This window comes from Columba livia, chromosome 2, assembly GCF_036013475.1.
Source record: "Columba livia isolate bColLiv1 breed racing homer chromosome 2, bColLiv1.pat.W.v2, whole genome shotgun sequence".
NCBI classification, from domain to species: Eukaryota; Metazoa; Chordata; class Aves; order Columbiformes; family Columbidae; genus Columba; species Columba livia.
Genome location: NC_088603.1, coordinates 5,527,577 through 5,539,808, shown reverse-complemented (window position 1 = coordinate 5,539,808; position 12,232 = coordinate 5,527,577). Strand labels below are relative to the sequence as shown.

The 12,232-nt window shown below is 41.9% G+C and overlaps 1 protein-coding gene across 6 annotated transcripts in view; it reads right to left on the bottom strand.

The window, feature by feature from the left end:
• The window catches only part of CTDSPL (CTD small phosphatase like), an 86,643-nt gene that overhangs the window by 23,592 nt on the left and 50,819 nt on the right, over nt 1-12,232 (bottom strand). For 2 of the 6 annotated variants that reach the window (XM_005509118.3, XM_065050347.1), the window contains exons 2-4: nt 11,746-11,900; nt 3,540-3,572; nt 320-373 (exon numbers count right to left, since the gene is read on the bottom strand). In XM_005509118.3, coding sequence (XP_005509175.1) covers nt 320-373; nt 3,540-3,572; nt 11,746-11,900 — 242 coding nt within the window. The remainder of the gene's footprint in view (nt 1-319; nt 374-3,539; nt 3,573-11,745; nt 11,901-12,232) is intronic. The other 4 variants (XM_005509119.3, XM_065050348.1, XM_005509120.3 and 1 more) reach the window with 2 other exon arrangements.

Sequence of the window (12,232 nt, the reverse complement as noted above, 5' to 3'; positions counted from 1 at the left end):
ACATTACTAGACTTCTATCACAGTTAACAGCAAATAGTTATGGATCTTTATTTCTTTTTATGAACATAGTAGATTTAAACATATCTAAGATGGTGAAGAGTATTTAATCGTGGCTAGCAACAAGTCATATTTACTACGCAACACTCTGCGAAATACTGCAGACTTCCACAGAACTCAGCAGATAAATAACACGTCGTCCTAGTTCGGTCTTCGATTCCAACAAGACATAAACTGTATACAAGTTAAAGCTTTTAAAACTAGTCACTGTTTGGGATTTATGCATTCCAGCCAGGTCTCAGGGCTGATCAGCTTAACAGACCTTGTAGTGAACCGACTGCTGCACTGCTTCAGTCCCGTGGAAATAGTATATTCCCTAAGAAGAAAAGAAAAAACAAAAGGGGGGTGGCGGTGGCAAGAAAACAGGACTTTTGGTTGAAGCATAAACAGCCGGTCAACGCAAACCTTTCAGAAAGTTACTGTATAAAGCAATCACAACTTTACTTCCCTGCAGGCCCCTGTTTCCCACAGAGACAAGTATGAGAATTAACGAGCCCTTTCTCTGTGTGCTGGAAATGTCGCCCAGCCCGAGTGCAGCGCATTGATTTGCTGTTGGCGTTCCCTTCTGTTCACACTTGGGGCTCACGGCTTCTCCCAGCGCAGAAATCCCCTAATAGGAGATAAATTATTCCCGCTTTGAAACACAGCTGCCAAAAGACGCCAGCTCCGGGTTATGAAATGGGCAGCTCGTAGAATTTCTTCTAGAAAAAGTTGTAACAAGAAATTGGCTAAATGGAGGCGAGAATAAAATAATATCCTGAATTTCTGCAGGGATTCTGAGGGCTGGTTTTGGTATTATCCCTTCATACTGGGATTTTTAATTGAACAAAACAAATGGTCCCCCCAACTCACTGAAGGAGGTTTTGTATTTCCATCCACCTTTCCAATCAAAAGACTGAAAACAAGTGCCCAAGTTGCTATGAATCAACTTTGATTCCTCTACCATATTCCTTTCCAAACAAAGCTGAAAAACACCCAGGAAAGTGTGGGCATTCTGAGCTACGCTTACTGCATTTTTAAGCCAGGCCTATCCCAAAACTCCTCAGATGGGTCATCAGCTCAACTGTCAGCTGGTATCATTTTTTTCCTAGTTTATTGTATGTTTATATCAGAAATAATTTTGCAGAATTAGGGAAAAGAAATTATTATATCGTTGTTTAATCTCTGCCGTATCTGGAAACAGCTGCAGAATATGAGAGACAAACAGGATAAACTCATCTTTAAAAAAGCAAAGTCACGCTGCTGTTTTTTGAAGAATCTCACTGAAGCTGAACGTTTCTTGCTTAGCAGTTATCTCAATGTTACCAATAACCACGTGAAAATTCATATTAATTCACGCTTTTTAATTAAGTGCAATTAACATGAGAACATTCCAATTCGGCAGAATCGCTTCACTGATATTACACATAAAGCAACAGAAGTTTTCAAAGAGGTGAGGCTGCCAAATTTTAACCGTGATCAACCTCACTCTGCGCCCATTCGGATGGTTTTTCTCTTGGTATAGACAATACACACAAGTTTTAACAGACTATTTCTCACCCTGTGCAGTGAAGTATCAAGAATTTCTGCCTTAATGGCACTAAGTTGTCTCAGTGTGAACCTTTGGGCTTCAGTGCTTGGGAGAAACAGCACTTGTAAAGCTGGCAAAATGGTTTAAGTTTAGATGTTTTTCAAATATAACGTTGTATCTTCGCTCCTACCGCTTTGGACGTAACTCAGCTCGCTCCTGTCTTTATTTAGATTGTTAGGTACTAATGGTTGCTGGGCTTGGTTTGAGAGATACCCAGGGAGTGAATGGCACATGAGTGCTGGGGGAGGAGGCACAAGGAGGGGAATGGAGGGGGAATGGAGGGGGAATGGAGGGGGAATGGAGGGGGAATGGAGGGGGAATGGAGGGGGAATGGAGGGGGAATGGAGGGGGAATGGAGGGGGAATGGAGGGGGAATGGAGGGGGAATGGAGGGGGAAAGGAGGGGGAAAGGAGGGGGAAAGGAGGGGGAAAGGAGGGGGAAAGGAAAAAACCAACAAGAATAAAGCAAAAAGGAAAAAAAGCAAAAAGAAAAAAGGAAAAAAATCAACAAAAAAGAAAAAAAAAACAGGAAAAAACAAGCAACAAAACAGGAAAAACCAACAAAACAGAAATGAAAAAAAAAAAAAGAAAAAAACAACAACAATAAAAAGAAAAAACTAAAGAAGAGAGAAAATGAAGGAAAAAGAAGGGGAAGAAAAAAGAAAATTAAATGGAAAAAAAGAAGCCTCTTCTTGAATCATTATTTTTCCTCCCTCTACCCAAATTCCCGGCTTTACCACCAGGAAAATGTGTCCTATGACAGCAAAGCGCTTCATTTCACTTTTCTACCTGACAACGCTGGATTCAGTTGTTGTTTCAGAGCTGTATTTGAACCCCTGTGTCTCTGACACCTCCACTCGCTCTGAGGTGAAATGTTACTCCGGGTCACAGCGGCCAGAACACGTTTGACATTCCAATAGCTCCTCACAGAGCAACTACAGACACCAAACTGAACCTGGCAGGTGTGTGAAGTCATTTAATAATCAGTATTTTCATATAGCCGAAGTTTATTATTCCCAGACTTGCTTATATACAAGTTACACAAGAAGGAGGGAAAGAGGTAACAAAATAAAATGGTACTTTGGGAATATTCAGGTCTTTAGGGCCTACCCAATACCTCAAGAAAGAGGCCGTGACAGTAACTCCACACACCAGTGCTGATATATCCTGGAAAACTCTGCACTAATCTATTAGTATAAACAGCAAGGGAGCTCAAAAATACTTAAAAAAAGCATTTCCAGTTTAAAAAAACCCTAAGTCATCATCCACATAAAAAACAAGTAGAAAAAGAGCAGTTTTTGACCATAAAAGGTTAAACCTAATTAAATTCAAAGCTTCACTTTGAGGAATTTTTCCACCCCCCCCTTCCTTTTATTTAGTTTTGAAAAATAGTTCAGATGCCAAACAGCATTCCAAGGTTAATCCAGCGAGGATAAGGAGGAATATTAAGGCCTATAAAATGATAGTGACAACATCGTCCCAAATGAGTAATGCAGCTATAGTCGGTGTATTCTTTATTTTCCTACAGTTTTAAATGTGTATTTTAAACATATTATAACTCTTCTTTTCAAACTGAAATATAGGGAAAAATAGAGAAATTTAACTATAGCGATGAGCCGCCTTTTGTCTCTATTGAAATAAGGAATTTCAGGCTATTTCACGCATTTTCCAAAATGATAAAAATTCAGGAATGAATTTAACCGAGATGTGAGATGAAAAGCACATGAAACCCAAACTCTTCTTTTAGTCCCTGTGCGACACGCGCGCTTCAATTCATCCAACACTGCAGATAGAACAGCAAATCCTTTCGTTAACATGCAACAACACAACAGGCCTGTTAGACAGCAACGTAAGGTGAACCAAAGCAAAAAGTCATGAAAATTAGGAAAAGAAAAAGGGATAAAAATACATACACTTGGTATAGGCATGACCTGCATCTGGTCACCCTGGGGAAAAAGAAAAACAAAAAATCACTGTAAGGGCAATGGCTTTTTCAAGGGTAGAACAAAGGTCTGAAGCAGTAAACGTAGCACTCAAATATTTTCAACCAAAAAAATTCAAAGTATTTGAGAAACCAGGTTAAAAAAAAATTAAAAAATAAAACCAGGATTTTGCATTTTAGTCACTGAAATGATCGGTTAGTATATTGGTATTTATGATTTTTAGGAGACCGGGATTGGTAAAACCCATGCCGTGATTAATAAGAGATGATAACAAGGAAAGTACCTGTATTTACTGTAACTTTTTCAGCTTTAATGTCTAAGAATGGGTATATTCTGTTTTCACTGCAGCAACACGAGGCTGAGCCAGACGTGCCCACTCCTTGGAGTCAACGGCACTTGAGACATTTGCCTGAGATAAAACAGCATCTTCACCTGGGCAACAGCAAAATGCCCAAGGTGGACATTATGACAAGAAACCAACCCGAAGAACCTCACTTTCTTCACCCAGATAGAGGCAAGAGTATCGTATTCCTCCCATGGGCTCACTCTTGTATTGTACTTGGGAGAAGACAAGAGACTTTGGCCAACTTGACCCCTCTCTTCTCATCCTGGGAACCAACATACGGAGAACCAAGATATTTCCATTTACAGCTTCTCGATGGAGACAGGCTGGTGAGCAGGGCTGCCGACTCAATACTTTAAGACGTTTTGGGAAGAAGAGAGATTTTCTAGTCTTTCTAATGTGCCAAAACCAACTATTTGGAAAAATAGGCTGATTCCAATGGGATGAAGTTCAACAAGGCCAAGTACCGGGTCCTGCACTTTGGCCACAACAACCCCCTGCAGCGCTCCAGGCTGGGCACAGAGTGGCTGGAGAGCAGTCAGACAGAAAGGGACCTGGGGGGACTAATGGACAGGAAGCTCAACATGAGCCAACAGTGTGCCCAGGTGGCCAAGAAGGCCAATGGTGTCCTGTCCTGTATCCAAACCAGCGTGGTCAGCAGCACAAGGGCAGTGATCCTTCCCCTGTACTCTGCATTGGTGAGGCCACACCTGGAGTATTGTGTTCAGTTCTGGGCCCTCAGTTCAGGAAGGAGACTGAAGTGCTGGAGCGGGTCCAGAGAAGAGCAACAAGACTGGGGAAGGGACTTGAACACAAGCCCTATGGGGAGAGGCTGAGGGAGCTGGGGTTGTTTAGTCTGGAGAAGAGGAGGCTTAGAGGTGAGCTCATCACTCTCTAGAACTACCTGAAGGGCAGTTGTAGCCAGGTGGGGATTGGTCTCTTCTCCCAGGCATCAGCAATAGGACAAGGGGCCATGGGCTTCAACTCTGCCAGGGGAAATTTAGCCTTGATATTAGAAAGCAATTCTGTGCAGAGAGAGTGGTCAGGCATTGGAATGGCTGCCCAGGGAGGTGCTGGACTCACCGGCCCTGGAGGTTTTTGAACTGAGACTGGACATGGCACTTAGTGCCATGATCTAGTCAAGGGACTGGAGTTGGACCAAGGGTTGGACTTGATGATCTCTGAGGTCTTTTCCAACCCAGTCGATTCTGTGTGATTTGTTTTCTGGTGGGTGCTGCATCTTAAAAACCAAAATAAATAAAAGGAAGGTGACTCTTTTAGCTCAGATGCTGCTTAATAACCCTGTTTCCCCAAAAATATGACATGGTTGGTTTTCAGTTTTGCTCCAAAACTTATTACTTTTTTACATGTACGGCTGCTTGGACACTATTTAAATTGACTTTTGTTATTCACTGCAACTAGGGCTTATTTTTGGAGTAGGGCTTATATTTCAAGCAGCCACAAATCACTGAAAAAAAAAAAAAAAAATCAAGCTAGGGTTTATTTTTGGGGTAGGCCTTATTTTCAGGAAAACAGGGTAGATGATTTTATTCTTTAATTACTTGGGCAAAACAGGCGCTGAGTGCCAACAGTTTGCCCGTGTATTGAAAGAGCTGTTTTCAACATCAGAACATCCTCTCCCAGCTGAAAAAGCTTTGTGCTCGCTTGTTTTGGAGTCTAACATCGTGTTGACACATCACCGACAAACAAGGGGTTCAATATTATTTTTCAAGTCCTCTTTCTAATTGCAGTGACAGCAGAAATCTTCCCTAAAGTGGGAGGAAAATCCAGAGTAGCTGGTGAAGCAGCTCGAGAAGAGCAACCACCACGAACCATAAAGCAGCTTGTTTTAGTCAAGTTGTTGATTTCTATAATAGCAAATGCACAGAAAAATGGTAAGAATGTAAATTTTCCTCAAAGGAACAGCTAAAAGAGAATTAAACATGACAATATGGCATATTAATGTGATAGTGGAAGATGCTCTGAATTTTGTGGGTCATTTGGGTCAAGAGCGTGTTTGAGCAGGTGCCAGTCGGATGAGTGGGTTGTTATCGAGGATACGGTTCCGCAGGCAGAACATGGATTGCAAAGCCATGGTTTGTTTTGTTTGAAAGGAGTTCTTTGCATCTCCTGGTAGAACAAATACAAGTGGAACTTCTGTCAACAGATGAAAACGGTGTACGAGGGGCAGAGGCACATCCACAGGTTTTCTTTATTGTGGACGCAAATGTAGCTGCGTAGCATAGAATCATTTTGGTAGGAAGAGATCATCAAGTTCAACTATAACGTGACTCTAGCACTAAACCATGTCCCTAAGAACCTCATCTAAACGCCTTTTAAACCCCTCCAGGGGTGGTGACTCCAGCACTGCCCTGGGCAGCCTGTTCCAATGCCCGACAGCCCTTTTTGGGAAGAATTTTTTCCTAATATCCAATCTGAACCTTCTCTGGTGTAATTTGAGGCCATTTCCTCTTGTCCTATTGCTTGCTACCACATGAGGTTTTCCCACAGACTTCCAGAGGCTTTCACCATGCCTAAATTCTTTATATTTTGGCAATTTCTTGAAGCAAGGCTGCACCACGGGGTATTACCGTTAAGCCTGACTTCCATGGGAAACCTGAATCTAAGTTGCTACAGGACCTGTATTCCTGTTGGCTTTTTCTCATGGAATCCCTTAAGTCAAAAAACAAGGAAAACATGTGAATTTCCTAAGAGGAACGCTAGAAGTACCTTATGCAAAAATCAAAATGATAACGATGCCACCTGGAAAAACAGGCGGGAAGATAAACGCAAGGGTCTGTTGGTAAAGCCTAAGTGTTCAAAATGCTTTTTAAAAACAAGCCTGCTATGGGAAACTTTTGAACAAGTGTCCTGCCTCATTTCCTGATGCCTTGGAACAGGAAGGGAAGTCGGTCACGACGCTATCGCTTGAAAGAAATGACAGATGACGGCATTTGTTGAAGTCTTTCCACCAGCTCCTGCTGCCGTCAACGGGACAAAGCTGTTCCTAGAACGCCAAAATTCCCCCGCTGTATCCCTCAGATAACCCAGGAAATGGTTTGTACAGCCATTGAAATGAGGGTTTTTTTTTTCATGGTACAATATATACAGATGAAACGATAAATCCGACCGTTTCCCTCAGCTACGTAATCGTAGTTGGAGAGACAACATTTTCAGTGCCGCGTCCATTCGTTAATGCTGTCCATCTATAATCATGTATGGAATCCATGAGTATCAAGTGACAGACCACACTATTTTGCTTTTTGGACTATTGAGCTTTGTATCTTAGTATAGATGACTTTTTGGGGAGGTGAAGAAGGTCAGAATGAGTGGGCAGAGACACAGGAACCAAACATAACTTTGCAGAGGGGTTTATGATTTCTAACCAGATTCCCCATCCGTGTGCTGATGGTGACCAGAGAACCAAACACCAGGAATCTTCTTGCTCTGACCCAGCAAAGGTGAAGAAGAGAGAAAGAACATTGATTTGTATTAATTTCACTTATTTTCCCCCACGCTAGGCAATGAGGCTGGTTTGGAAAGTGTGCTGTTCATAGTCTCCCCATCAAATATATACAAAGGTCCCTTGCATGAAGGAGACACTCAAAAATGTGCTCCCTACAAGACGTTTTTCTCCCTCCAGTGAACCATATTAATGTAGGATAAAGATCCTTTCCCCTGGGTTATCAAAAGAGATCCCTGAAGCAGACAAGACGGTTGGAGACACGACAGTAAGTCCCCAAAACGGTTTTCCAGCATCGCTGTGGACATGACAGCACCATGCAGCAAAATGCATGCGGAGGAGGAGACGGAGCTCCTGTGGTGGTTTGGATGGATTGGAGCTACAAAGATGCTGAGGGGTCTGGCGCATCTTTCTTATGAAGAGAGACTGAGAGAGCTGGGGCTGTTCAGCTGGAGAAGAGAAGCTGAGAGGGGATCTCATCAATGTTTATAAATATCTCCAGGGTGGGTGTCAGAGGATGGACCAGACTCTGTTCAGTGGTGCCCAATGACAGGATGAGGGGCAACGGGCACAGACTGAAACACAGGAGGTTCCATCTGAATATGAGAAGAAACTTCTTTCCTTTGAGGTGCCAGAGCCTGGCCCAGGCTGCCCAGAGAGGCTGTGGAGTCTCCTTCTCTGGAGACATTCAAACCCACCTGGACACCTTCCTGTGTGATCTGCTCTGGTGACCCTGCTTGAGCAGGTGGGTTGGACTGGATGATCTCCAGAGGTCCCTTCAACCCCAACCTCTCTGTCATTCTGTGGGTGAGGTGGAAATTCAAGGACTTGACCTTTCTGGTTCCATTCCCATCACATGGAAAGCAGCTGCTGCCCCCAGAATAAACCTTCTTCTAATTCTGTCTCCTTCCCTGTTGAATGTGGATCAAGACCTTTTCCTCTAATCCAACAAATATAAAAACCTCTTTCCTCATTCACGTTTCATCTGGTTGAACATGAGCCATCTGCCCGACCTGGATCGAACAGTGAAACCAAAGCAGAGAGGATTTTCGTGGAGGTGGGTTGTAAATGAAATGGCAAAGCACCAATGGGCTGGTCGGAGCTCCCTCACCCACCATGAATGAAGAGATCCAGTTTACATCCAGCTTTTCTCACCTTTTCTCTATTTAGATCCCTCCTTGAAGCCTGCAGATGAAATCTGTATCCGCAAACACTTCAAAACTCAGGTAACAACCTTACCCAGACAATATAAAACTTACACCAAAAAGCACAATATAGAAATTCAGTTGCTAATTGAAGAAGAGAAATTGAGATCTGAATTTGTAGAGGAGAAAACAAAACCCACTTCCCTCTCCTGATATTTTGGCCCCTAAATAAATTGGCTGGAAGGTCTTGGTGAGCTGCCTGATGCTGAGGAAGCAGGAAAGTATTAGTCAGGGTTTGATGAGGCTGAACATTGTGTGCGCCCGGTGACACATCTGGCTCAGCATCCCAGCTGCAGACAGGCTGATATACCCACCGTACGTCTCAAAATACATCTTTGTGTTGTGCTAAAACGTTGTCACGTTTTAAGGAAAGCAAATATACAACCGTTGCAGTAAATACAAGTTATTGTTGGAAAAACGTCGCACTGAAACTTTAGAGACAGAACGGATCGTTCGTTACCAGTATTAGAGTCACACTTGGCCAAGCGGCTGCTCTGTGAGTAGAAGGTTTAAATGTGAACTCAATACTTGAAAGAAGTTTTTGGGTTTGTTCGGTTGGTTTTTGCCCCTAGTGGAGGAGCAGACAGTGCTGAAAACCCCTGGTTATTCAAAATCATGCTCAGTTCGGTGTTTCTTCTAATGCTATGAAGAACTTGACCCGCCAAGCATAATCAAGTCATATCATTTGGTAAAATGATAAATGAAGCACTGATTGCATTTGAAGCACCGATTTCATTTGAAGTGCCTATTTCATTTTTTCTAATACAGAAAAATAATAATAATCATCATCATCATCAACTACTCTGAACAAAATTTCAAAACTGTGTTTTCAATTACTTTCTAGAACACTCTTCCCCACTTTCGCTCCTTTACAACAGGTTCGTCTTGAAAGAATGGAGACTCCTAATCAGGACGAAGTTAGTTTGTCACATCAACCTCGAGAATACACCAGAAGCACCATAGAAAAACCACTATATTTCTGTGAAACCAGCAGAAATGTTCTCCATTCCTTTCCTTCCTCTGACGTTTTTATCACCAGTGTTCACAGAACAACTCGACTAAACAGCAAAGACAGAAGGCAAGTTCATCCGAGCCACTTTATACTAGTTTCTAATAATAACTATTGAACATTATTGTGTAATTTGCTTTTTCTGGTTTTGAAGGAAAAGGGGCTCAACACATGAACTGACTGGGCCTGGTCGGAGGCCTCTGATGTGATAAATAATTAATACAATAGAGTGACAGAAGGTATAAGGGACCGTTCCAATAGCACCTCAACAGGATTTTAACTATTCTTAAGCTGGCAGGCAGATTAACGTGACAAAAACTAATTAAACAGCAGAGGAGTTTAAGCAGAATGTTGTCAGGCTTGCTTTTCTTTCCTAAACCAAGTCATTTTGCCATTCCTGCGTATTTCATTTCACCAATTTAGCAAATGAGGCCACTGCTTTCCCCCAACTTCATCAGCATTTCTGAATCTATACAAGATGTTTGGTGTAAGCTGGTCAATCCAACCAGCTCTAAACCGCAGCTCTCCTGGTAAAAAACCCACTATCCTGACAGCAAAACAATACCCACATACATCCAAAAGTCTGTCTTTCTTTAAAAGAATCTCCTACGTACACTAACCAAATTAAGAACAGCATATAAAAACACAGAAGAAGCTTCCTAGTCTTCAATATCGCGTGTAAAATAGAAAGGTCACAAAGACTTATTTGCACTCACTATAGAGTTACCCAAAAGCTTGGCTGTCCGTGATCTTTTTTTCTACTAAGATTATACACATCTGAGCGCTTTTCATCCTATTTGAGTCCAGACCATTTGAGCTCACGTTTTCTATAGGAAAAAACAACCCAAATTCTTGTTCCTGTTTGTATTTCTAATGAAGTCCCGTTTTCTCCCGGCTGTGATTTTGCCCGTAGCTTCACTTCTGCGTCTTTTCCATCCCCTGGCACAGCGGGAAGGGAAATTTCTCCCCTTTCCTTTTGTTTCTCAGGTGAACGTGCACACCCGCTACAGCTTCTCCCTTAGCACATCCAGACCAGATCTCCCTCATTTCAGTCAAAACCTACATTGGCCAGCAAGAGATGGCTAAAAATACACATGCAATTCCTCCTCTTGGCAGAGGAATTTTCAGTGTGTTTTACCTCTGTGTCTCAGTCACTTTATTTTCCTTTCCTTTCTCCATCAAATGGTTTCTTTGCTCTTTCAGAATTCAAACGTAACCAGCAAAATTCCCAATAAAATGAACAGGACAATGTAGGTAAGAAATCAGCCACGTGGCTTATGAAAAATTAAGGTGAAGAGCAGAAGGTTGAAAAGACAGAAATGGCTTGATTTCTGCTATTATTCCCCATCATGGATACACTTATACTTGCAAAAATTAACAACATTAAGAGTATAGCGCTAGTGGAGTCATCAGAATGCCGAAAAACACCGTGGTGTGGAAAAGGTGGTATCCCTGTGTTTTCTATATTGAAGGGAAATTCTTCAGTAATATAATGCAAATCCCTTCAGTGTTATCAGATTTAAAAAGAACATATAAAAGCGTATTGTGATTTTGCAAATATGCCAAAGCTATGTAATTACTCAAATTCAACAAAAGTAACGTTCTGCTCTTCCATACGATGAAGTGCTAAGAGTTTGTAGCGATTAATTTGACTTATTAGGCAAACATAACTTATTAACCACAAAAAGTGGCCAAACGCTGATACCTCTGGGCTCGGTGTGCACTAAATGGAGGTGAATTCATTAGGAAAAAAGGTCCAATTATGGTTTTCCCCCCTTTTGAACTGTTTTTATGTCACTGGAAACAAAGCAGTTCCACTGTGCTCCAGTGGACACGTTTTAACCTTCCTATAGTTGGGAAGAAGAACCAAAGCCAGAGACAACTCAGTATCTGGAATATTACAAGAAATCCACATTTTTTTAGTGTCTTACTCAGGTTTTAAATATTGTTTGCTTATGGTGCCAATAATCTTCATGGCCAACTTAGCTTTAAATTGCAGCCAAACAGATATTTGCAATTCACCATCAAAACAGTAGTTTATTTCTGTAACCACGTTCCCCATGAGGGAAACCTATTAAAGCAAACTTGAAGAAGCACAAAGTTAAACCGTGGTTGCAAAAGGCCTATAGGACAGTAAAATAAGATATAAGGCTGACCTTCTGAAGTCCTCCATTCTCCTCCACCAAAGGAGGAAGAGCACTGGTGCTGTTGGTAGATGGTGGCTCGACATTGTAGTCACGAAAGCAGCAGAATAAGGTGCTAAAGATGCTTCGACTCCTCTGCTTCTTCAAGCTGATATTACATTGGGACACTAGAGAAAAAGAAAGAAAAGGCAGAAAAATCAATTAATGGAGCACAGAACTGGTTTTCCAGCCATGCAATGAGTCAATTTAAGATGTAAGGTTATTAACTATGATAATATCACAGAAATTTTCCGCCTTATTGAGATGCGTTTCGACGCATTTTGTCCTTGTCAGACTCGCACAACAACATCAGCCCATCATTAACCAGCCTGGATCTCTGCACAATCACAGCTCTTGCCATGCCACGAGTTTTCCTAGAAGTTTCCAAAGGAGATACTGTAAATTACATTAAATAACTTGCTACGAAAATGTGTAGCAAGCAAACAGGACCCATCTAAAA